Source organism: Pseudopodoces humilis, chromosome 16, assembly GCF_049639895.1.
Source record: "Pseudopodoces humilis isolate 2021_Gansu_Grassland_sample_001 chromosome 16, ASM4963989v1, whole genome shotgun sequence".
In the NCBI taxonomy this organism is placed as follows: domain Eukaryota; kingdom Metazoa; phylum Chordata; class Aves; order Passeriformes; family Paridae; genus Pseudopodoces; species Pseudopodoces humilis.
The window spans coordinates 18,233,671-18,259,352 of record NC_142215.1 but is presented as its reverse complement, the minus strand read 5'-3'; the positions used below and the strand labels follow the sequence as shown (position 1 = coordinate 18,259,352).

Here is a 25,682-nt window from a genome sequence, read left to right as displayed (position 1 = left end):
AAAACAGGCTGGAGCTTGTTTTTATCTAATTCTCTTGATTTATTTTTTTTTTTGTGTGTTTCCTCTTCTTCAAGGGCAGTGCAAGGGGCAGGCAGGGGGAGAAGGGAGGAGTGGAGTGTGTTTTTCCACTCACTGATAGACAAGATGAAGGTTGAGACATAGGTGTCGCTGTGGAAGCTGCTGCCCCCCAAACCTCTACAGCTGGAGCAGAGCCCCTGCAGGGCCACCAGTGAGCTCAGAACTCACTCCAGACCACCTGCCCTGGCTGGGCTGTGGGCAGCTGTCCTTCCCTGAGGAGCGAGGTTGCTCAAGCGCTGCACGTGGGTGCAGACAGGGGCACCCTGCCGTTCCCTGGAAGCGCTGCCTTGCCCAGCTCTTGGGATGGGGAACAGCTCAGACTGTGATTTGAGCTCACGCTGCTGCTCCGGGTGCTGCAGCATCAGCAAGGGCCGATGTTTGGTGTCAGCGGCTCCAGAGCAGGAGCACGGAGAGCACGAGGAAGGGCGTGAAGGAAAGCCTCAGGCCCCGCTGCTCCAGCGGCACGTGGCCCTGCGCAAGCGGACGCTCCAGGAGGTCACAGCTGGGAGGCAAAGCACAAGGCTGAAGGGACTGATCTCCATCCCCATGCACCCCCAGCCCTTCCGCATGCACTCACAGCATCGCCTCCTTAACGGGGAGGGAGGTTTGGAGCCAGGCGGTGACTGTGCTGCCATGGGCCTCGTAGAGCCGAACCACCAGAGCCTCAGGTCTGTCCTCGGCCTTTGGGGCAGTTCAGACAGATGAGACAGGCACAGCCTCTTCAACACCAGTTGCTGTGCTCAGATAACGTGACCGCCACGGGGTGTGGGTGAAAGAGCAAGCCCTGCTCAACAACAGCACCTCAGCCCCTCTGCCCTCCCCTCCTCTACCCCAGCACCTGCCTGCTTGACAGTCTCCAGCACGACAGCAGGTGAGCTGACAGAAAAGGCACTCCAGGGTGAGCACTGGGCACAGCTGGCCGGGACCATGTGCAGGGGGAAATTCAAGTTGTAGGCTTGCTGAATCACACCGGCCTCCTGGAAGGAACCTGCAGCACAAGAACCTCTCTCTGGTCAGCCTCTGTATGTGCACACTCACCCCAAGGCTCACTGGAGCAGCTCCCACCCAGCTCTGCCTGTCACTCACCCTGGTGAGGCATCACAGCGTAGGTGAACTGGTGGTGCCCAATGTCTGCCGTGGAATCGGGGGACTTGGGTGCTCTCAGCCTAAGGCAACGTGAGGTTAGTGAGAGCGGTGCCTTGGCAGCACCCACTGTCACCCAGAGCAGAGCCAGGGCACTGTGACAAGACACCTGCTTCCCTTGCTACCTCAAGGCTGGCCCCTGAAGTGGAAGCAGACACCCAACAGCAAACAGACCCTGGACAGTTCCAGAAGCTAAAAAACTGGGGTGTCATCCTGTGAAAATTGTGGCTGATGGTGTCAAACTGAAACACACAGCTTCTTTTAGCTTTTTATGCATCTGTAACATTAACACTCCTGTTCCTTCCCTCTCCTTAAGCCTCCCTTCCTGGGGTATGTTTTAGTTAGCAACAGGAAAGCTACCTGCTACAAACATGAAGCCGATCTCTCCTGAATTATCTTTGAGCACAGTTCACAGGAATTAGTTCTAACTGACTAAGATAATGTAATGCAACCAAACTCTCAGAAAACAGCCACCCACCGGACTATTTCCTTGTTATAACTTAGGTCATTAAGGAGCAGGTGTTGCCTTTACTTCCAAGAGATGCCTCAGAAGGCAGAGTACCCGCAGCAGCTCCCCCTCACCCATGCCTAACTCACAGGGAGAGGCTGAGGACGTTCCTGTGGGCTGATGCTCCGTATTTGCAGTCGTTCAGCAGAGCTACCCCGAAGCCATGCTCAGAGAGATCCAGCCACTTGTGAGCCCACACCTGCAGCAGGTACCAAGGGATGTGCTCAGCTCACGGAACAGGAGCAGCTCAGCCCTGGGACCAGAGCAGCTCCCTCCTCACCTCGAACCGAGCCCAGTCCCAGGACGTGTTCCAGTGCGTTGGGCGCTGCAGGTGTCCGAACTGGATCTCGTAGGTAGCATTTGTGCTCCGGACCTGCACAGGGAACTCCACCTTCAGGAACTTGTGAGCCTCCTTCCACTCAACCTAAATGTGGCAGCAGAAGGATATCACCATGGGGGACTGACAGGCAGAGACTGCACTTCTCATGTCCCGGTGTGCAGCAGCCAGTCCACGCCAGCTACAACAAAAACACACCAGAGTCTCAACACAGCTGAACTGGTGTGTCCCTCTTCCACCCCTGTCCCTCAGGACCCCCACCTCGGGCTGCTTTCTGCAGAGGAAGAAGGCAGCAGGGGACTCCAGGGAAGGAAACGGGGAAGGGGGGATGTACTTGAGGCACAAGGTTCATCTCCCCAGCTCGCAGCTGTGTAGGATGTTAGCAGCACACAGCAGCCAGGGGCCAAACCTGGGTCAGGAAGCGGAGGTACGGGCACGCGGCATCCAGGATGATCTCCTGGCTTAAGGTGCTGCTTTTCCCGACCTGCAGGGAGAACCTCACGCTTCCCCGCAGGCCCCCAGCCAGAGTGATTTCCAGAGGCTTCAGCAGCGTTGTCACTGGCTTCCTAGAGAATGGAATGAAGGCAGAGATAGTCTCAGCCTGGTAGATCCAGGTTCCCAAATCCCAGTGCAGCCACCCACACACCAGGCATTCACTTCTCCAGAGTGAATGCTCTCTTACAGCCAGGACTGACAGGGAGGCAAGAATCCAAAGCACTGCTCCTCTACCTGGTTTCCAAGTGATAATCCATCACATCCCAGGCATCCCAGTAGAGGGGAACATCATCAAAGAGTGCAAACTGGTTGGCATAGCAGCCATCTGGGACTGACTCTCTGAAAGAAAGTGGAACAGGGGCACAGCAGCATCAGAAGGACTGGCAGTGGAGAAAGGTGCACAGTGAGAAGTCCTGGGTGAGGTTTGAGGAGCTCAGGGCCAGGAGCTGGGTGACACAAACCTCCCGGAGTCCAGCAGCTGAAGCGAGGTCAGGTGCCCCATTGTGTCCAGGCAGACAGCAATCACCCCATTCTCCATGGTGATGGAGCCATCCTCCTTGGGAACAGGCCAGAAACAGGTGTCACAGACCCACACCTGCGGGAGCTGACTGCCTCCATTGCAAATTTAATTTAATGTGGATTCCTTAGATTCCTCCTCAAATGACCTCTGATGCCAGGAACACAGACCTGAGGGAATCTGCCTTGTGCTTACCTGTTTCCTCACTGCCACAGGCTGAGGAGGCACAAATGGCTCCTGCACTAGAGCATAGCCCATGCTGGGGACTGTCACCAGAGCTGGAAAGCAAAGAGGTTCTGCTCCAACACTCGCCCCAGACTGAATCCTAAGTCACACAACTGCTGCCCTGCTGCTCTCATGTCAGATCTACCGCCTCCTCCCATACCCTCCTCGTCCTCATGCGTGCTTCAGGGGACTTTATCCCCTCCCAAGTTATCCAAAGAACAAACTGAACAGTCCATAAAACCCTCCCCAGGACAGGGGGAGGCAGAGTATTTCCCTGTTAGCTATCTCTGCCCCTGTAAGGAACTCTGATAGAAGAACTACTCCCAGGTCAAGCATACCCAAAGTCTCTGTTCCATCTGGCCCAGGCCTGGAGATCACCTCGGTGCGTTCCCAGGACAACGTATTCAACACCAGGGTGCTCGGGGTGCTCCTCACCTCGGGCTGCAGCAGATCCCTGCACAGGGACTGCACAGCTTCCTCCTGCAGCTGAGCACCAGCCCTGCGGATCTCTGGGCAACAAAAGGGCCTGAGTTGGAGCTGAGAGAGCTTCTGGCACTCCCTGTGCAATGTACACACACTTTATCTCCTTCCAAGCTACAATTGCTAATTATCATTAATTATTATTATCTATTAGTAAGTAATTCAAGTGTATAATTATTATGAACTTTGTTTTTACAAGATTACAATGAGCTGTGCCAGCTCAGCTGGAAAATTCTGGTTAACGAAGCTCCTGCAAGCACCCCTGGGCAGGCAGAAACAAACCTTGGTGAGAATCTATGACATGCCAGGCAGCAAGCAGAAAAGTCAATAAATGGGGATGGTTCTCAATCCCTTGGCTCCCCTGCTAATCTTACGCTGTTTCAGACCTGCCTGCCGAGGCTGTCCAGGGTTGGAACCTCCGCAGCCCCACCAGGCAGGACCTGCTCCCACAGGTGAGTGCCCTCCTAGCCAAACTCCCTGCTCACCTGTGTAGTATTGCAGGGCATCCTCAACCACCAGCTGGATACAGCTGCCTGGCAGGACATCATGGAACTGGTTGAGCAGCAATAACCTAAAACAGAGAGCAGAAACCAGGGAAGAAAGTGGCGGAGAGCACCAGATTTGCGCTGGCTTAGAACAAGCTCTTGTCTCAAACAAAAGCCCTGTTTGCAAGAGAGACAAACTTCATAACTGTTCTTATTCCCCCATCACCCAGCACTCGAGAGAACAGGATTTTTTCCACAGCATCCTTTAAACCCCTTCATGTCCGGGCTTGCCAGCTGTCATCTCAGTAAACCACAACCACGGGCAGTAAGAGCTATTTGTTTGTACCCCTCAGGGCTACGAGATACGTTCTTGCACAAGCTCAAACAAGCCAAAAACTGGGCAGGAATAAGCTTTGGTAGGAAATGGAGCTTCCAGACAGCAGAGCAGAGAGGGTTTGGAGTTATCTTTCAGCAGGAGAATCAAGCAAAGCAGCAAATTCTTTGCAGGTAGATTCCTGCTCAGTTTATGGCAGGGGCTGTGTACACACGGTGCTGCAGCACTGAACTCTCCCCCAGTACCACCAGTGCCCTCCCTCACCTCCAGAGCTGCTGGAGCTGGCTGGCAGGGTACTGGAATGCTCTATCCTGAGCCACAGCCAGGCTGCTGAGCACTTCCACGTCATGGAGAATCCGCTCACATTCCCGATTCCCCTTCTTTATCTGGTGCCAATTAAGGACAGAAGGAAGATGCTCAGGAAATGGATAGCTGGGAGTGGATCTCTCACACCAGAATCCCAGCTCCAGTGCAGGAGGGTTGGGTGCTTGCAGATGTCAGGGCTTGGCATGGCCCCCTTGCCTGAGAGTGGGATCCTCACCTGGGCCTGGGTGGTGTAGGTGCCATTGTGCAGCTCGAGGAAGAGCTCTCCCACCCAGGTGCACAGCTGGGATGACTCCTTCTCCAAGACAGAAAAGAGCTGGTCGGGAGTAGAGATCTGCACTCTGTGGGACAGACACACAGGCAGTGTGAAAGGGAGAAGCCTGTGACATGGCTAATGGTGCACCCAGCTGGAAAGGTGACAGGCCTCAGAAAACCGCAACACAACCATGCAGAGTAATCCCCTCACCCTTCTCCCACCCCTCTCCTGCTCCTCTGTGACCCCATCCCTCTCCTGTGGACAGTCCCCAGGCAGGTGGTGGCTGCCAGGCACAGCTGCTGTGCTGCCCATTCTCCCCACGGCTCTCCTGAGGGGTCACAAGCAGTCCACGGCTGCCCTGTGGACCTGTTCTTACAGCTCTTGGTGATGGAGAGATTCCATCCCCATGAAATCCATCCCTGGTACCTGCCCATCTCCCTGACCTTCTCCCTTTCTTTTGGCACTGCCAAAGGCTGGGCCTGGCTCAAAGCAAATGCCCCTGCCAGGAGAGAGGATGGGAGCTCTCCTCTCACCTGGGCAGCCCATCTGTGTCACTCATTCTTTTCATCCTATCCAGCATCTTCTGCGTGGGTCCCCCTCCTCCATCCCCAAAGCCGAAGAGGAATGCGCTGTGGTTCACACGGCCTTTGTCCTTGTTGTTCTTCACTGTTTTCAGCATCTGAAGGGATTTTTGGGCAGCTGCAATCCCCTGGCACCTAGCCCCAGCTCCATACAAGAAAGCCAGGTCAGTCTTTAGAGTGCAAAGCCCAGTCTTGCTCCTCTTCCCCGGCCCAAAGTGCCCAAATCAGGCACAGGAACATCTTGGAGTCAGGCGCCCCAAGATCCTTTGTCCAAGACATCCCACTCCCTGCCCAGGCAGTGCCCTCTCCCAGGAGCCTCACATCTGGCCTCAAGGGGCTGGCACTGTCCTTCCCATGCAGGCTGGGCAACCTCACTCACCTCTTCCACTCGCCCATGCATCCCATAGGAATCACCAGGGGGGAAATGGGTCAGGACTTGGGAACCGTCAATGCCTTCCCAGAAAAAGGTGTGATGCTGGAGGGGAGAGAAAGGAAAATGTGGTGCACAAGGACATTTCAGAGCCTCTTCAGGATTCAAAAGGGACCTTCACTTTCTCTCCAGGGAGGTGCAGGATGCCCTGCTGGATCAGTTCGAAGAGGGGACAAGAACAGGGAATGCCACGAGGACAGGGGCTGGATTTGCTATCTGTTGGACCTGCATACAAGTCACAGCTTCCCATCTGGAAGCAGAAGGAATATCTAGGCCAGGGGCCTGGCTGGGATCTCTAATCATGTTCTTCCTCTCTCCTGAAGCCTGACAGGACAGCACTACCACCAAAATCTAGTGGCTTCTGGAAGCAGAGCCTGTCTTAGCTGAAGACCTGTGGAACCAACAGGTCCACCCCTGCAGAAGACTAGCACCCACCCATCCATCCCCTGGGGAGAAGGCAAGCGTAGCTCACCGGGAAGGAGTTCACCAGGTTCCAGCTGAGCTTCTGTGTGAGGAAGCGCTGGATCCCACAGCCACGCATCAGCTGGGGCAGCTGGGCCGAGTACCCAAACGTGTCCGGCAGCCAGAACTGGGAGCACAGATGACAGGAGCAGAGGGACACACACAAGTCAGCCCAGCCTCACAAAGAGCAATGGGCAGAAGGAGATGGAGGGGGAGATGGAAAAGAACAAGCACCTCCGAGCAGATCCGACCAAACTGCTCCTGGAAGAACCTCTGTCCCTGGAGAAACTGCCGCACCATGGACTCCCCGCTGGGCAGGTTCCCATCCTGGGGGGAAGCACGGGGATCCATGAGGAAAGCCAGGCACCAGGGAAGGAGAGATCTTGTAAGACCCCCCCTGACCTGGCAGATCGTGGGGAGAACCTCAACAGGGTTCAGCAGAGGGAAAAAGGAGGAACACACGAGGGAGTCCAAAGCTCCGTTCTCAGGGAATGATCTGGGAGCATTGTATTTTTGTTAGGCTGGACACTTCAGACAGCTGCTGTTCCTAAGCCTGGAGACCATGGCCAACCAGACAGGCTCAGCAAAGGCTCTGCTCTCCCCTGCAGTGTCAGGCCTGGTCCCAGAGGAATGCACAAGGAGGATGTGGCAAGCCAGGCTCATGCTACTCACCATTTCCACCCAAGTGCCTCCAACAGGAACGAACTGTCCCTTGGCCACAAAGTCCTGAATGCGTGCATAGAGCCCAGGGTAGCGGCTCCTCACCCACTCAAACTGCTGCGCCTGCCAGAGCACACGGATCAGCCCCAGCTCGCCCCACACCCCCTCCCTTCCTTCTGCAACACTTCTGGTTGGTTACATCCCCCCATCTCCTTCTGCTGGAGAAGCAACACACCACGAGCAGAGGTGTCCAGAGGGAGGTCACTCACCTGGGAGCAGGCGAAGGTGAGCTCTGGGTTGTGCTCCATCAGATGGACCACGGTGACCCAGCTCCGGGCACACTTACGGACGGTCTCCTCGTACGGCCACAGCCAGGCTGCAGGGACAGGCACAGCCCCACCACAGTTACTACCTAACACAAAGCTCCTCATGGAGCTGGAACCTCTCTGAAACCCCTCCCGAGATGGAAAATCAAGGGCTGAAGCCCAACAGGACAGAAGACTGTAATTCATCCCTCGTCCCCAGTCCTATCAGTGTTCCAAAGGGCCAGACCCACATTCCCCACATTGCCCCAGTGACAAACCAGTTATGTGGCATCACAGAGGCCCAGCACACCCTGGCCTCCAAGTGAGAGGAGAGGGAGAGCTGTGCTGCTCTCACCAGAGTCGATGTGGCAGTGTCCCACGGCATGGATGGTGTGCTGGCTCTCGCCGTTCCTCTGGCTGAAGATGGCTGCAGCCAGGTCACGTGCAGCAGGAAGGGTGGAGAGGTCCGTAACATCACACACGTTGACCATCTGGTTGGCAGTGTACAGTGCCTGGAAACTCCTCTGGTTTTCCTCCCCGAGGAGCTGGGGTTGAGAGGGATAAAAGTATGTCTCTGGCCACTGTATCAGCTCAGATGTCACCTGCCTCCAGGAGAACTTGCTACCTCCTTTCAACAGCTATCTCAGGCACTCATAACAGGTAAACAGCGTGTCTCTGCTTCACAAGCACAGCCTTATGCTTTTTCTTACATGCCTTCCAAATCCAGGTTCCACATATGCCCATTCCAGGGGACCATGGTTAACACATCCTGCTTTGGAGCAGAAAGTGGAAGAAAAAACACCTGTGGCTTCACTCAGTTCAGTTTTCTCCTGCTCTAGAATATTCTGAGTTGGAAGGGACCCACAAAGGTCATCAAGCCCAGACAACTGTGATAAAGCAGAAGCAACAAACATTTTCTCCTCCAAGGTGTCAGGTGATTGAACAGCAGGAGGAGGAGGAGATTCAGTTGAGGAAAAGGTGAAGGAAGGGAAGAGGAGCTCCCAGACCTGAGCCATGTCCAGCAGTATTTCCAGATCCACCAGCAGTTCATAGACATCTCTGTTGAAGACAACCAGCTCAGCTTTGCTCAGGGTAACCCTCCTGTCTGGGTCCGGAGGGGCGATCATGCTGCCTTTGCCAGCTCCAAAAAGCCCATTGCAGGCCAGCTCCACGTACAGAGTCAGGCTGTGGGGACAAGAGGGAACCATCAGGGAGCAGGTCACAAGCACCAGGACACAGACAAGGATGTGCTGTCCTCGGCCTCTTGGCTTCCAACAACACCAAGCTGCCCCAGCAGAGGGGGGCTCTGGCTCAGCTGACCACCCACCTGTGGGGCTCTGACTCTTTCAGGCTTCTTGTCAGGATGTAGCTGGTCTTCTCACCTTCCTTAGTCAATCCCTGCACAGGAAGATGGCACATTCAGCACGTGTCAGCAGAGGTTGGATGGGCACGATGAGATGCCCCAAAGTCCAGCTGGACAGAGAGGCTGGTCCCACGTGCTGTGGGATAATTGTTGGCACAAGAGCAGGAACAGAAGCTGTTGCTGCCTCAGCAGCACTGTGAGCCGTGCACAGAACACGGCAGGAGTGCCAAAGGTCACCACTCTGCACACAGCAGGGCACCTGGCACACCCCTGATCTGTGTCTCCATACCTGCACAGGCTGGGCATCTCTCCACACCATGCCCTCCCCATCGCTCTCCCAGACAAAGTGCACTTCCTGCCCTGCCCATGCCAGGGGGATGCTCAGCTCCACCTTAAACCAGCACGTCTCCCATCTGGAAGAGAGCAAGCAGCAGCCACAGTCCGTGTGTGACCTTCTCCTGAGGGAAAGCACGCTTCCTCAGAGCCCTCTGTGGAAAAACATCACCCCCAAACCGTGGGGACAGCCCATGAATTTGATGGGATTCACACACAAGGATGCTGCCTGTCCACAGACACACCTGATTTAACCTGTGCCCTTCTGGAACCCCAGAGAAACTGTCAGTGGCATCTTGTCTGACCACTGCTGGGAAAAGAATCTTCTCCCAAACTTGATAAGCAAACACATCCTCCCCAGAAGCATCAGAGACACAACCACGGTCACAAGGAGCTCACAGCAAGAAACTTGTCAGTTCCCTCATGAAATCTCTCTTAGAGTTCCTGGGCAGGCACCTCCAAGCACCCATCACGGAACAAGATCATCATCTCACGTCTTCACCAGGGAGAACTTGTGAGGACTCACCCACACAAATAACTCTGAGACGCGAGCTCCAACCCTACCAGGGACGCAGCACCGCCGAAACCTGCTACTCACGTGGGCCCAAAAGAGTCTCCCACTTGAGTTGGCCTGAATTCCTGCACAACAGCCTCCTCGTACGAGATGCGCCGCGGAGTCTGGAAGTACGAGAGCGATGCGGGTGGACAGCGATCCCCAAAAAGCCTGTGCTTGGAGATGGAGTAAGATCAGTCCCTCGTGGATCAGCCCAGGGGTGGTACAGAGAGCTTTCACAGCATGGCTGAATCGCCCTACCACCACCCAACACCCTCGATAATATGAACACATCACTGAGTAATAAAGCGGCCCGTTGGCCCCTAGAGGCCAGGGGAGGGCTGGGGGGGCTGAGGGGCTGTGTCGTGGAGCCCCGAGGCAGCGCTCCATGCCCACTAAGGAGAGCGTGTGTTTATGTGTGTGTGTTTATGTGTGTGTTTATGTGTGTGTTTATGTGTGTGTGTGTGAGATTGTTCCCCTCCGCCTGAGTCCCCCGAGCTCTCCGAGCCCCCGCACACACGGGGCAGCGTCCCGGGGCAGCATCCCCACCCTGAGGGGAGACACCGCAGCTTGTCCCGGCCGCCAGCACCGCGGGGGTGTCCCGGAGAGTGCCCCGGCCCGGAGCCCACCTGCCCCGCAGGTTGCAGTCGGTGAAGTAGGTGTCGGAGAGGAACTTCTCCACTCGCTCCAGGGCCGTCCGCCGGTGCTTGATCGCGGCCATGGCGGCGGCAGAGCCCCGCCCCGCCCCGCCCCGCGCAGGCGCAGCCCGGAGGAGCCCGCCCGGAGGAGCCCGCCCGGAGGAGCCCGCCCGGAGGAGCCCGCCCGGAGGAGCCCGCCCGGAGGAGCCCGCCCGGAGGAGCCCGCCCGGAGGAGCCCGCCCGGAGGAGCCCGCCCGGAGGAGCCCGCCCGGAGGAGCCCGCCCGGAGGAGCCCGCCCGGAGGAGCCCGCCCGGAGGAGCCCGCCCGGAGGAGCCCGCCCGGAGGAGCCCGCCCGTCCCTCTGCCGATCGGGGCGGTCCCGGGGATCTCCCTCCTCCCTCCCAGCTCTCGTACTTGCAGACTCCGCGGCGCATCCCGTACGAGGGGCTGCTGTGCAGGAATTCGGGCCGGCTCCAGTGGGAGAGTCTTTCGGGCCTCCGTGAGTAGCAGGTTTCGGCGGTGCTGTGCCCCTGGAAGGGTTTGAGCTCGCGTCTCAGAGTTATTTGTGTGGATGTTCAAGCTCTCCCTGGTGAAGACGTGAGATGATGATCTTGTTCCGTGATGGGTGCTTGGAGGTGCCTGCACAGAAACCCTAAGGGAGTTCATGAGGGAACAAAGTTTCTTTCTCGTTTCTGCTGAGAGCTATTTGTGACCACAGTCGCGTCTCTGATGCTTCTGGGGAGGGTGCGTTTGCTCGTCAAGTTTGGGAGAAGATTCTTACCCACCCTGAGCGCTCCCTGGGTGAGGAGAAGGCAGAAGCCCCTTCATCGCTATCCCTCAGCCTAAGCAATCCTGCACCCTCCTCTCCATGTCCTGATTTGCCTCCAAATCGCCCCAAAATATCATTATCATCAGGAGGGAAGGAAGAATCTGTACACGATGCTCAGCCCTGATGTTTTAATGGAAATGCTGCGCTACAGTCAGGTTTACAACATCGGTATAGAAATCACATGGGTTGTGGGCCGAGGATCACGGTACAGAATACAAAAAGCAAGATCAAATAAAAAGAAAATTAGAGAAAAAGCAAATCTCTGCCGTTGTACGGGCTGGGAGCAGAGCTGGGATGTCAGCTGGAGCACCAGAGGTCTCCCCACGGTGTGTCCCAGGGACCTGCACCAGCCTCCCTTGGCTCAATGACATGCAGGCACAGGCTCCTGGGATAGGAACCCCACCAAGCAGCAGCAGCTGGTACTTCCAAGCTGGCCAGAAGTCTAATTAAATCACCGAAGATTTTCCCTTCCACATCACCAGAATAAAAAAAGGGGGGGGAAATAATAGGGGAATGTGCACGACACCTTTGGAATGGAAGAGGACAAATGAGAGCCCCTTCTTGCCTGGCTACAGCAAAGGAGAAACAGATGAGTGATTTATTGCTAGCAAAGTGTGAAAATCCCCTGCTGGGCTCTTCCATCTCTCCCTCTCTCCATAGGAGGCTCCGTTCCAGACTCGTGGCCCCTCGGGGCTGACTTCCAGCCCTGCTCCCCGGCCTCTCTCCACAGAAGCGAAGGAGCTGTGGTGGCAGGAGAGAACCTGGGACTAGATGATATTTAAGGTCCCTTCCAACCCAGGCCGTTCTATGATTCTGTGAACCTGCTGTCTCAAAATACAGTAAGTCCCTGGGAGAGGCTGAAGCCGTGGCAAAGCCCTGCCTGTGGCTCCCCATCCAGGAACGATGGAAGCCAGTCCAGGTGTGTAGGACTGGCAGCATGGAGTTTTGCAAGGAAAGCCACCTCCTTTTGAGAAGACACAGTGGCTGGTGTGGTTACAGAGTCTGTGCTGACTTCTTTACTTTTAAAATCAAAATCTTTCCCTGTGTTTTAAATATCTGCCAGTGTTACATTTCTCTACTTAAAAAAATATATATCCCATATGTGGATTTCTGGAGAGAAACGCACTGAGACCCTCCCCCAGTCCCTCCTCCTTCTCTTGCACACACACACACACACACACAGACGCAGAACAGCTCTTGTCAAATTCTGGCTTGGTATTTCCCACGATGTTTTCTCCAACAAAGAAAGGGAAAATACATCAGCACAATCAGCCCCAGCTAAGTTGCTCAGCAACACTTCTGAAAAGCGAAGATCCTTGGAGCTGGAAGACAAGGTGGATAAAAATTACCCACCAGGAAAAAAAGCCAAAAATTTAAAAAAATTAAAATTATATACTCTGTATTTATATCTCTTTCAGGCTACTTACACCTCAGTTGTTAAACCCCCAAATGCACACGCTGCCTCTGCTGTTTCCTCGTGCCAGCCTTAGAAAAGGGGTTGGATTTCACCTCCCTTTTCCCTCCCCTTTCCCACTCCAAAACCTGCATGCTGCAACAGCGCCTTTCAGACCAGGAACACGGCTGTGGGTGAGCGAGCGTCTTCCTCCAGGTTAAGAACAAAGACATTATTTTTTTTATTTACAAAAAAAGGAGAAAAAAGTTTCCACACAAAAGCACTACAATGATAACTCCCTTTGGTAAAAAGTGTAATAAATGTCTCCATCGGTCTGTCTGTCGGTACTAATTCTCAAGCCACCTGGTACTATGGTACACAAGAAGCTAGTACAGTTATGCTAGCACATCAAGCATAATTCCTTTAATTAAAAAAAAAAAAACAAAACAAAAAGAAAAAAAAAAGAAAAAAATGGACAATTTGTACATTTATTTACAAAAAAGGAGGGGAACATGTTAAAATCGTGTTGTTCTCTGCTGTGTGTGAACGTACATGTGTGTGAAAAGCTGGTGCATGGCACTAGGAGAGACTAGTAAACAAGCAGGTACAAAAAAACAAAAACAAAAACCCAAAATAAAAATAAAACAGTTCCACTGGCACTAGAAAGGACAGACCGATCTGCACAGGGTGAGTCCAGCCTGGGAGGGAGGGGAGGGAGCGAGAGGAAGCCGGGGTCTGCTGCCCCACGGCCCCGCACCGGAGCCCGCAAGGAGAGGAGAATCCAGTGGTGACAGGCACCTGGGGATTTTGGGGACACATCCAAGCGGTCCGGTGGTGGAGAGCATCCTGTTCCCCTCCCTCGCCGCTCAGGGCCTCTGGGGAGTCAAAGCCTCAACGCTGCTGGTGTGTACGAGCTCGTGGTGTTTCTCTGGGATGGCTCAGTTCAGAGAAGGGTCCTTCCTGCCCAAAAAGGGCCGGCAGCCCACGGCCCCGGGCGGAGATCCGCGTCCCCGCAGGGAATCCCGCCGGGACACGTTGTACCAGCCACGCTCTAGTCAAGTGGCCACGTTACGGAGATACACAGTGAGGGGAGAAAGGCATCTCCCTCCTTCCCTGGATGCACGCACACACACACATCTCCCGGGCTCTTCCCTCGCCCCGGGGGACTCCTAGGGTGTCTTGAATATCGTGCCGTATTTGACGCGGTACTTGTTGATGCTGACAAAGTGCAGGGTCTCTGTGTCACAGGTGGTGGTGCAGGGCACCAAGCCCTCCAGCCCTTCACCCATCAGCCACTTGTTTGTCTCGGCTGCCATTTCACGGGGCACGTGCTCCTTGGTCCATTTGTCCACCCAGGCCTGGAACCGCTGGTGCAGCCGCTTGCTCACCCTTTCATGGGACTGCAGAAACAGGGAGAGGTGTCAGGAAAAGGCAGCTCTGGCCCCCAAACTGCAGCACAACACAAAGCTTGGCTACTCGTTGACACAGGCAAGGGGATCAAACACAGAGGGAATTCGTAACGCGGACACTGGACTAATGACAGAGGGAAAAGCTCTGATGGAGGTCCCCCAGGTCTGCTCTCCAAGGAAATTTGTGGCAATATGAGCTCAGAAATACAAAAAAGTTGATGCTCTTTGTTTAATACAGCAGTTCACGGGCTGGGGACACAGAACATATCCAGAGGGAGCCTTAAAGTTGCATGCCCAGCTCAGAGCGAGTCCTTTCTACATTGCCCAAAAGATGCTGCTGCCTCCTCTGCTAGCACCCAGAACCAGGCAAGTCCTGCCCTTCCCAGCCCTCAGGGTCTGTCTCCAGCCCCCAGAGAGGAGCACAGTCCCAGGAAAGAGCAAGTTCAACACGTGCCACACATAGTGGGGACACAATTGCTACAGAAAATTAAGACCCAAGCAAGGCCAGGTCTAACGGGCTCAGGAAGCTCTGATTTAACAGAAACATCAGGAGAGGAAGAACTGTGCACTTTTTTGAATAAGAGCATCTGCCTAAGGAATGTAAAATCCAGGACAGATGGTATAAAGCCATGGCTACAGTCATAATTGAAAACAGCCAATATAATTAAATCTCCAGATTAAAACTTACAGATTTTATTATTTGTTTGTTCTTCTCCCAGAGAAGAGACTGACTGCTTTGGGGTGTTAACTGCTAAATCCAATAGATTAGTTTCCAAAATCCAATGTAGCTTCTACAGCTCCCTCAGTGTATTCCAGTAACCAAGGGCTAAGCTGCACGCTACATATTTAACACTTGAAGAATTTATGTTCAGATTCTCTGTGAAGAGCACTGGCACACAGTATCCTGCTTATAAGCTTATATTTCCTTGAGGTTTGTGCCAGTTGAGTGAGATAGACGGAATTCAATCAAAATCCCCAGTATCAGCATTTCAGAGAGTCACTAGGCTGCAATAAAATACTTTTAAAATACTTTTCATCTGATGTGGATGCAAAGTTTAAGAGAATTACTTTACAACAAATGAAGTAAAGCCACTAGCTGTCAGCAAGAAACATGATAAGTAGTTGTCTTATAAATCTAAATACATGGTAAAACCCATAAGGTGAGAAAAGGAGCATGTCAAAGCATCCAGATGAACAAATCAGTTTCATCCTAAATTTCACACATCTGGAGTCACAAGCTCTTTTCATCTTGGATATACCCAAACCTTTACAGCTTCCCAAACAGCTGGAGAAGCAAAGCCTCCTTCCTTCCCGTGGGTCCCAGGAAACACCAGCAGCCCATCCTGTTCTCTGGCTGGCTCCTACCTGCTGAGCTCGCAGCAGCGCGGTCCTCCTGTACATGTAATCCTCCGACTTGATCACGTACACCATCTTATACGAGTTCAGCTTGAATTTACACTCCAGCTTGTCCAGGCTCTCCACGTTCTCCATGGACTTCTTACTGTTTCCCTCCTTCCCTTCCTTCTCCTGCTGCTCCCGACCACGCTGACACTTGCGGATCCGCCTCAGGTTCCTGCAAGCCAGAGAACCGCTCTTGGGATTAGCGCCCGCCCCCTGGCACTGCAAACCTGGCTGGGGCTGGTGGAGCCCAAGGCCAGGCTGGACAGGGCTTGGAACAACCTGGTCTAGTGGGAAAGTGGCACATGGCAGGGGGTGGAATGAGATGAGCTCTAAGGGCCTTTCCCAGCACAGCCTGGCCGCTCACCTGGGCAGGAAGACGGGTTTCTGGGCCAGGTGCTCCCGGAGCTCGGGGGAGGTAGAATCAGAGTTGACGTACCGCTCCACGTAGTCGGACCAGCGCTGGAAGCAAGCACAGAGCACGCGTCAGCTACCGCCCTCCCACCAAACAACGTGCCAGGGCTGAGGAGGCTAAGCTGGAAGTCACACAGAAGAGCACAACATCCCTTCTGAAGGCTCTGTGCATCTTATGCCCAAAAAGGCAGATACAGTGTTTCTTTATGTGGTTTTGAGTATTTTCTAATACAAAACAAACCAACAAGGATTTGTCTGCTCACATCACTGGAAGCTTTATGGAATGTCCTTGATGTTCCTTTGTCTTGTGCTAACAGACCACACCATCAGTCAGCCAGGCACTCTGATCCAGAGCAACCTTGACCATCACAGTCAGCTTTCTGGAGAAGCTGCCCCTACCTCTGCTTCCACAGGGTCATCTGAGTTTTCCTCTTCTGTGTCCAGCAGCTCAATGGTTAACTGAACTTGACCTCTGCTCTGAATGAACATCAGCTATAAAGAAAAAGCAGAAGGAACTTCAGTAACAGGAGGTTTGAAACAGAAACAAACACCTTCACTTCTCAGTGGGGCAGTTTTAAAAGAAATCTTCTCGAGCCCCCAGAGTAAGTGTGAAGGCACAGGAAAAGATACTATACACTCAGGCTTTTATCCAAAGTACTTCTCTGGCTCAGAAAGGGCCTGACCACTTCCTGCCTCTTCAGCAAAGTATGGATTTGATTAGCAAAGGTTTATTAGCAATGTATGCAGGCAGCAGTGATTTAATGCCCAGTCAGTAGTGGCAGATCTCCCAACAGTCAACAAAACTGAGACACCAAAGAAACAGAAGAGTTTGAGCTATCAAATTAAAAGCAGCGGCAGCCAAGCAGTCAGTATGATACAGCCCAAAGCTGCTGTAAAGCACAGGGGGTATTCACTGCTGTTCCAGGAAATATATTCTACCTCAAAACTTCATTTCCGAGGGGCCCTTACAGAAGTTTTAACCTGTGTTCCAAAAGCTGGCAGCACGTGTGCTGGTTTTGGCTGGAATGGAGTTAATTTTCTTCATTTTTGGGTGCCTGATCAAGGCTCTTTTTTAAAGGACTGGTGCCTGTCCTTCTGAAAAGGCACCCCCAGAGCTGGTTCTGCGCTGTGGTTCAGAGCTTTACCTTGAAGCAGTTCTCCTCAGACATGAGCTGCTCGGCTTTGCGCTGGTACGTGGCCTCCAGGAGCGTGCGGGAAGACTGGGATGCCAGGAGACCTCCGGTGGCTCCGTTGCTGTTCTCTGACAGGTACAGGTCTGTCACCTGCACACAGATCTCATCGCTCACGATGTGCTGCAGCTGCAAACAGGAGCAATGGGGGGAAGGGGTTTGTCAGGGAGGCTGCTACACCCCCATCAAAACAGAACAAAATAGCAATGGGGTTGGGCTCAAGCAAAAAAACCCCTTAGTTTCCTCCACTTGCAGATGGTCTCTGCTACTACGTGAAAAACCCACAGTATCTTTAGAAAAATTAGCAGGTGGCAAAGCACAGCTACTCAGAGAAAAACTACACACAGAGAACATTCTGATCAGCAGCAGGGGAGGAAGGGCCAGAGCTCCATGACACAGTGTGTCCTCTCCTCACCAAGGGGCTGCTGCTGTGTCTGAGCAGAGGGGTGGGAGGTTTAAGATCAAATCTGCATTTTGCGTAAGTTTAAAAATCAAAAGTCTCCCAACTGTCTTCTGAATTCAGTTAATCTCTGGACTGAAGGGCTTCTGAAGAGCAGCTTTACCCTTCCTCTACCCTTCTGAAAGAAAACCCTTTGAAGCTATTCCACTTCCAGCCCCTTGTGTCTGTTTTTTGCTCTTTATGCTACAAAAAGGCACAAGAAATTTTCCTTTGCTCACACATTCTTCCTACCAACCCAATGAAAGGACTGGAGTTTAACAGCCAAAATGAGCTACTCCAGCAGCCAGATAAAAGAGACAAAAGGCTTTTAGAAAAAGTGTGCACTCCTACAGCACTGAGAGAAAGGAAAGGAACTATTTAGATATCATTTCATTTTTTTTTTTTTCCAAAGCTAAAGCAAGATTAGCTCTGGACATGCTTTGAATACTTATGTCCTACAACATCTGGAAAACAAGGAAAACTCTGTAGAGGATATTCTCAATAATTCAAACAGATCAGAAATCACCTTCTATCATTTCTCCGCTGGCTAGAGAGCTGGGTGAGGAAACACCCTGAATTTACCTGCTTACCCCTGCAATTCCCCACGCAGGCAATACAACCTGGCCTCCAGTGGCAGCCTGGGCTCTCACTGCAGCAAACATCCTGTGTGCTTGCTCTGCCCCCTGCCCCACCCGCTGCCCAGGCCTCACTGGCAGCACCTGTCGGACGATGCTCTGGATCAGCTTGTCCATGGTGAAGGCGATGTAGGCGTGGATGGTGAACATCTCGCGCAGGGAATCCTCGTACTGCGACGAGTCCATGTTCCCGTCCAGGAGGTTGCGCACCATGTCCAGGAAGGCCGGGTAATAATCCTCAACATCGATGTCCACTGCAACCAGAGACAAGGGGAGACATGGGCACACCACCCCTCAGAAGGGCTGCTGGGAGCTCTGGCCCACTTAAGCTGAAGAGTTATTTATGTCCATAAAAGATAAGTTTAAGTAAGTCCTTCTAAGGCCACGGGTATTTTCATAATCTCTTGCTTTCTAGCTCTGGCCTCCACCATGAGCTTTTTATTTCTGAAAGCTTTTACTTAAGGATATTTAAGTATAAAATGAAAGCTCTTATGAAGTAACTGCTGCGTATCCTTCTGCTATTCCAAGTCCCACGTTCTCCACATCTTCCCATCTCCCCAGGGACCCCATCTTAACAGGTCACTGCTGTCACGTGCCTGAAGACACCAAACAACCTGCCACCACACTACAAACAGAAGCACCTCTTCCCCTCCAGCCTCCCACCACAAGTCACTCACTGGGCTCCTTCAGTCGCAGCTGGATGGCAGGACTGTCACTCTTGTCTCGCTTTATGCCCAGCACTTCCCTCTCCCACTCCCGCTCCCGCGTCTCCTCCTCGATCTGCCGCTCGGCCTGGGTGCAGATCCGCAGCAGCCTCAAGCACAGGATCTGGTGCAGCCTCATGAAGATGTACCAGTTGCTGTTCACATAGAAGAGGTTGTAGACCTCATCCATGCCCCGCAGCTTCTGGGCTGTGGTGTTGTTGAACATCAGCTTGGTTTTGGGAGGACTACCCCCAACACCGTTGTGCTTTTTTGCAGCCCCAGTAGTTTCATCCACATCCATTTCCTCTTCTTCTTCCTCTTCCACGTCCGAGAGTTCACCTCGCTGAGCAAACAGCAGGTCTGGAATGAAGTGATACATGATCTGCTTGATTTTGTACTTGTCCTCTTTCTGGATTCCCGTCTGCCGCTTCACGTGGTGGATGATGAGAGAGGCAGCATCTTCCAGGATCTGTTTGTCTTCATAGGCTAGAGAGAGGTGTGGGCCTGTGGGGACTCCAGCATTGTCTTCTGAAGCCTGTTCTTGCCTCTACAAAGGAGAAACAGCAAAAAAATCAGCCTAAACAATCCCAACTCCACCACCCAAGAGCCTGCTTGAAAGCTCTGCCAGTGGAACCGATTTCCTCCCTCATCAAGCTGTGAGGAACAGGAACTGAAACTGCACTAGCAAAGTACATAAGCTTGAGGGAAGGAAACTGTTGGTGACCATCTCACCTCATCATAGATGCTTTCAATCTCATTGAGGAGACTCTTTGACCTTAGGACCTTGGTATCATTCTGCTTGAAGTTGATGCCCTGGTGGTCCAAGGATTTCAGGTAATACTTCTCATTCTGCTCTCGCCAGACTTTATTAAATCCTCTCTGGGCTTCTCGCCACTCTTCCTCTTTCATCTTTAACCTTGGATCAAGAAAACAAAGGTGAGCATACAAAAAAACCTCGGCCCATGGCTCTTGGTGAGTGCTGACAAGAGCTGAACTCCCAATTAAAGGGGCATGGATTAAAGACAAGCCACAGAAAGGAGCTTTCCAGGAGGTGCCCCCTGGACACACTCTTCTGGAGAAACCACGCTGGGTTTCTTTCACATTCAGGTAAAGCCACACAGGAACAAAGCAGCCCCAGGAGAGGGAATAAAGGGATAGGGAAAGCAAAAAAGCTGGCCCTGGTTTCTCAAAAATCCCCAGAAAGCTCCACCTGTGGAACAGGAACAGCTCAGTTTGGACAATGAACAAAGCATGGACACCTGAGTATCCTGGGAACACACTTCTGAGCCTTGACTCAGCATCCCAAGCAGAGCACCCCTGATTCAGTCTAAGGGCAGGGACACTGGGACCTTGTGGGTATCCTGGGAAGGCTGCTACGCCCAGCTCCAGAACTCCAAAACACAGGACCAAGAGTCCCACAGGGATAAAACAGCATGTACTGCTTACACATCTCCTCAACCTCCCCCAGGGAGATGCAGCATCCACTCGTTTTCAGCTGAGGAAGGGGAGGCTGACAACAAAAACAGGAGTGGGAATCAGGATAGCAGAGACACCACGATCTGGGCACATACGCCCATAGGATTTGAAAAGCCTGGGACAGCAGTTCCCTTATCTTACACACAGTGCTGAAGGAAAAAGTTTAAGAGGCCACAACAAAAGCTCTAAATCCTCCTAGCTGAGCTGTAAGGATTTTGTTTCAGGAGGGCAATTCCCTCTAGGTGATCATTACACCAACTGTCCAGAATATAAATGAACTTCTTAGTTTCACAGAATAATGGAAACATGGAATGGTTTGGTTTGGAAGGGACCTTACAGATCATCTTGTTCCACCCCCTGCCATGGGCAGGGACACTTTCCACTGGACCATGTTGCTCCAGGCCTTGCCAACCTGGCCTTGAACACTTCCAGAGGCAGGGCAGCCACAACCTTCTGGGGCAAATTTATAGCTTTGTGGAGGGCGCACTCCTTAGGGGCAGAAATTAGCCACTTTTCCATAGATTTGGATGGCACACGGTGCATTACCCTTTGGATGGGAGCCTGGGGCAATCAGTACCTTTTGAGCACAATGGGAACAGCCACAGACGGGTTCTTGCGAAGCCCATCGATGATGTCAGCTGCCTTGTCAGCATATATCCTCTGGAGAGCCTTGCGGTGGATCACCTCCGAGGTGCCCCCCAGGGTGTTGTCCAGCCGGAATTTGGCCTGCTCCTCCGCAGACAAGCGTGACAGCTTCTTCTGGATTGCCTCGAGAACGCGGATCGTTGCCAGGTTGGTCTCCAAGACAACATCCAGCTGGAGAGAACAGTGCATTAGCTGGAGCATTTGAATAGACAAAACATGATACTTCACAGAGGCGAACGTTCAAGCGACACGAAACAAGGAGCTGCGCCTGTTTAACAAGGTGTACTCAAGCACTTTGGTGTTCAGCTGCTCTAAAATAATCCAATTATATTTCATCTGCTACCTAAATAATACTGTGGAAGAATTTAAAGGCTACCAGAACGATACTGTTCGGAAATTACATCTTCCAGCTGGGAACAGAACACAATTGACAGTTACTCTACAAAAGGACATGCCAAATCTGTGCAGATTCAGGTAATTGCCCAGCTAACTTCCATTTCCAGTCAAAATGTCAGTCATTTAAAATCCTGCACATATTGCTTTGCAGATGATTACAGGGGAATGCATGTTCTCATGCACTACGTGGGCAGGAAGAACAGAAAAGATGCAACAATTCCACGCTGGCTATTCAACAATTCCATGTGGAGCAGGGTGAACGAAGAGCTCCACATAAAAGGTGAGGGGCAGGGGTGGCCACTTAGTGGTTATGCAGCCACTGCTTCTTGCATAAAGAGAAAGCAAGCTTTTATGCCAAAAACCAGGTGGCAGACACAATAAAAGATGCAAAATTAAAGGTATTATTAACATCAGGCTCATTAACTGTTCACAGAACAGAGCTTTCTGAGACATGAACCAAGGAAAAGCAATTTACCTCAAAACGCTCGTCCTCACACCTGTAGATGTGCTCTTCGTATTGTGTCTTCTTGGAGCTCACAAATGTGGAATCTTCAGACCAGGATGGGAAGGAGACCCAGGTGTCATTCAAAACCTTTGAGGGAGGCAGAGGGAGAACAAAAGTTGTGGTCAGTGTTCAAGGAGATCACACCTGGCCAGCTTCAAGACCAGTCTTCTGATGGCACAATCTAATTCCCAGTTAGAAAAGCCCCTTCCAAAGCCCAGCATTGACAGGGCAACCCCAAAGAGTCAGAACCCAAACAGCCAGGCAGCTGAAAAACTCATGGGATGGAGCTATGAGGAAAAAACTTGCAAGAGAAGAGGAAAATAAAGATGAAAGGAGCTTTTCTGCTACTGACAACCAGCTGGTTCCCCATGTGTGATTCACCATCAGCACTGTGTGGTCACCACAGCAGACCTAACTGTTAGACAGGACACAGCTGCTGCCTCCAAATAAGGCTAATTGGAAGTATAAAACCATACCCCAACATCCCCTTTCCTGACAAATCAGCTCGGCACCTGCAGCTTTCAATACAGGAGCAGAACATTAAAAAGCAAACAAACAAACCAACAACCTCAAAGAGGCTGAAGGCAAAGAAACAATGATTTTGGCAGGCAGTCTTGAAAGCCAGGTCCAGCTCTCATAAGCCCCAAAGCCTGAACAACAGAGTCATTAGATTCTCACAGAGGGAAAAGTTTGTAACTACATCACACAAGAAGCTTTTGAGAGACGTGTCAAGACATGGATTAAAAATTCAGCATTTCATGGAGAAAGATGAATCTGAGGGAATACGTGGGAGAATCTGTCTACAGATTCATGATTTGCTTTTAAAGCTGGCCTCGAAACAACTCTGAAAGCAGGTTAAGTGGGAATTTGGGTAAAAAGGTAGCAATAACCCTGAATTACATACTACCTTGTAAAGGACCTCTGAGATCACATTAAGACTACACAGAAAGCCAGGTCTGTCATCTCTTACTTAAGTTTGCAATCTTAATGTTCCTTTCACAGGTTGTACTACGTGACACATCATAAATAAAATGTAGGAGCGTTAGGTATGTCAGTAATTAACCATCATAACTATTTAGCAGGCTTTTCTCCAGCTGCCCCCCCCACGCTCCCTGCAAACCTTTCACAAACGCTGCTGGAGAAGAGCTGATGCCAACCATCAAAGCCACGTGGGTACCACAACTCCCAGCCAGCTTCCAGCATAACCCAGTTCCTAGACTGACGCCTCACCCTGTGCAACAGCTCCTGGATATGATCCAGATGTTTAGGGGAGTGCCACCAGGAATTCCTTAGGTGTGCTCCCCTCGGGCTGCCACACGCACTGCAGCCATCCTGAGCCAGGAGGGAGTGCCCACACACGCCTGGGTGCAGGAGCAGCACAGATCAGCGTGGATCAGTGCTGAGCTGGCAGCTGCCCGTGCTCACCATCACCAGACGTGCCCCGACATCCCCAGGAACCTTTCCAACACAGTGACACCAACTAAATTCTCCATCTTGCTCCGTTTTGCTTGCTTTTGTTCCGACACTTTAAGAAGGCTGGGAAGAGCCTTCCTCTGTGGCACAGCTCCTGTCTTACCTCTTTACACAGCGGAGTCCGCCCTGTGCACTTGGGTTGCTGGTAGCTCTTGGGCAAGGCTCGGTAGCTGGAGCCCAGCCTCTTGCAGGAGGCATAGTCAATCTCCATGGCAATCCCCTCAGTAGCCCGTTCCTTCGGATACGTCTCCATGTGAACAGACTCCTTATATCCCAGAAAGTTTTTAAACCAAGTGAACAGTTCTGGGAATTTCCTAAAATAAAAGGAACAAAGTGAAAAACGAGCTAAGCAGAACGCAAACAGCGCTGAGCTGCGATGCTGAGGCTAGAACTCATCCTTACAGACAACCCTCTAAATTATCTGTCTGGTGAGAAGACCCTCTCTGCTCAACCCCACTTCCACAGAACCTGACCAAACGGGAAGCAAGCACCTGCTGTTGATCAGGTGGGGAATTGCTCTCTCGGTGCAACTGAGGTGCTTTAGGATTAGTAATGAGCAGCTGTCAAAGCTTTCGCTACAGGAACAGCATTCATGGCACAGTCACACCTGTCTCCCCAAACTACCCTGGTAGTAAACTCAGGCCAGATTCCTTGTTGTTTGCCAATGGATTGAACCTTAAAGCAGACCTTTCCTTTCCAGAGGCAGCAAGTAGAAACCAAAATGCAATTCTGTAACTACACAGCAAAAGGCTTCAGTGCCAAGCAATTGCTTCAACCAGACTTCACAGAGAAGTCTAAAACACGGAGAAGCCTTTGCCTGTGAGGCCCAAGTTTGCCTGTTTGCAAAGTTTCTTGGAAAATTTATTCATCTAAAATACAGTATTTGTTCGAGACCTCTTATCTCATGCAAAGCACTAACAATAGGATAAACTGAACCTGTTACTAATTGAATCACTAGTTATTCACTGCTTGTTCATTATATGGCAAAAAGTAATGTCCAACTCCAGGATAAAAAAGACCTGTATTATATCTTTCCCTATAGTTAGAAGCACAGACAGTAGATGGGAAAAGTGCAGAATTTTCTTGTCAAATATTGCACCTTTTCTACATAAAGTCAGGCATCCTGCTGATGCCTGACTAATTCTAGTGAACCTCCAGAGCGAGTGGAATCTCCTGAGGGCAGTTTCTCTGCACAGTAGCTACTGCAATGGGGTCCTGAACCCAATTTATGTTGCTACTGCCTTCTCCCTTAGAACCAGCAATTCAGTGCCCAGGCAAAACCAATCCTGCTGCCCCAAGTTGATGAGACGATATCTGTCAGTTTTAACCAATTAATGGAGCTGTTCTGTACACTACTGACAATCATGGAAGTCGTAAATTCCTACTGGAAGTACTGAGCTCCTTAACATTTTGGGCTTTGTGACAGAATTCAGATGCTTTTTGGAAACTTTAGTTAGTTAATATCAGCACTCTGCTTTTTGGGGGGGACATTTCCTATGTAGTTAGACAGTCAGTCTTTTCTCAAATGACATAACCTATGATTCCAGAGAAAGAAACTGCAGTAACAGGCTACCAATAATTTTGTTTGCCCTACTGGAAAAGGAATAGACATAGCAAGCAACACCTGTATCGCTCCTGCATGCTGCCTGTCAAAACACAGCTGGGAATCTCTCTGGGATAAGGAACAGGAAAGGGCAGTGCAGAGGACCATGAAGGTGCTTCTTTCCCAGCTCCACAACAGAAACAGACCAGGAAAGGGGCTGCACTTACCCCAGGAATGGAGACACCAGCTGCACGAGCTCAGCCCGGGAGATCACCTCCTGGTTGAAAATAACCAGGCAGCGCAGGAAGTTCTCGTACGCTTCTGTGCTACGCAGAGCTTTGCGGACCTGAGGGAGGGGACAAGAGGAAAAGAGGAGCTGTCAAGGTGAGACTAAGCAGGGGGAGGTCCAGGAGACCTGGATTTGATGCTGTTTCCCACCGAGGCACACGAATATTTAAGTGAGTTGAACAGAGAGAACGTGCCCTGTACACAGGGTCAGACAACGGGGACTGACAGGAGCCATCCCCACGCTGGGATCCCCTGCAATGTCAGCACTGGGGCATTACTCTAAGAAAGGAGCTGCAAGTGATGAACCAAATCCTTCAAAGAACTCTGTAACAGCTGGATTACAAAACACTGGAACCATGGACAACACCAGTTGTAACTACAGCACCACAAACGCAGCCAGGCTGCTTTTAAACTTCAGAGAGTATTTCAAGCAGGGAGT

At 51.8% G+C, this 25,682-nt stretch overlaps 2 protein-coding genes across 4 annotated transcripts in view; both read right to left on the bottom strand.

Annotated features, from left to right (window-relative positions):
* Positions 1-59: 59 nt before the first annotated feature.
* Positions 60-10,603, bottom strand: MAN2C1 (mannosidase alpha class 2C member 1). The gene is made up of 26 exons (XM_005521734.3): positions 10,499-10,603; positions 9,915-10,040; positions 9,273-9,396; positions 8,948-9,018; positions 8,628-8,805; positions 7,976-8,165; positions 7,585-7,691; positions 7,328-7,438; positions 6,890-6,982; positions 6,666-6,782; positions 6,143-6,238; positions 5,716-5,861; positions 5,144-5,267; positions 4,867-4,988; positions 4,269-4,354; positions 3,642-3,812; positions 3,274-3,356; positions 3,023-3,117; positions 2,796-2,900; positions 2,476-2,632; positions 2,010-2,153; positions 1,819-1,928; positions 1,165-1,244; positions 921-1,066; positions 656-759; positions 60-580 (listed from the first exon to the last, which is right to left on the bottom strand). The coding sequence occupies exons 1-26, from the start codon at positions 10,588-10,590 to the stop codon at positions 463-465; spliced, it is 3,096 nt and encodes a 1,031-aa protein (XP_005521791.2). The 5' UTR covers positions 10,591-10,603; the 3' UTR covers positions 60-462.
* Positions 10,604-12,945: 2,342 nt separating this feature from the next.
* SIN3A (SIN3 transcription regulator family member A) overlaps positions 12,946-25,682 on the bottom strand; it is a 31,610-nt gene continuing 18,873 nt past the window's right edge. For all 3 annotated transcript variants that reach the window (XM_005521383.3, XM_088063163.1, XM_088063162.1), the window contains 12 exons: positions 25,183-25,301; positions 23,516-23,726; positions 21,910-22,026; positions 20,971-21,209; positions 19,650-19,833; positions 18,891-19,464; positions 18,298-18,467; positions 17,095-17,268; positions 16,349-16,441; positions 15,903-15,997; positions 15,503-15,710; positions 12,946-14,128 (listed from right to left, as the gene is read on the bottom strand). In XM_005521383.3, coding sequence (XP_005521440.1) covers positions 13,898-14,128; positions 15,503-15,710; positions 15,903-15,997; positions 16,349-16,441; positions 17,095-17,268; positions 18,298-18,467; positions 18,891-19,464; positions 19,650-19,833; positions 20,971-21,209; positions 21,910-22,026; positions 23,516-23,726; positions 25,183-25,301 — 2,415 coding nt within the window. In that variant the 3' untranslated portion in view covers positions 12,946-13,897. The remainder of the gene's footprint in view (positions 14,129-15,502; positions 15,711-15,902; positions 15,998-16,348; positions 16,442-17,094; positions 17,269-18,297; positions 18,468-18,890; positions 19,465-19,649; positions 19,834-20,970; positions 21,210-21,909; positions 22,027-23,515; positions 23,727-25,182; positions 25,302-25,682) is intronic.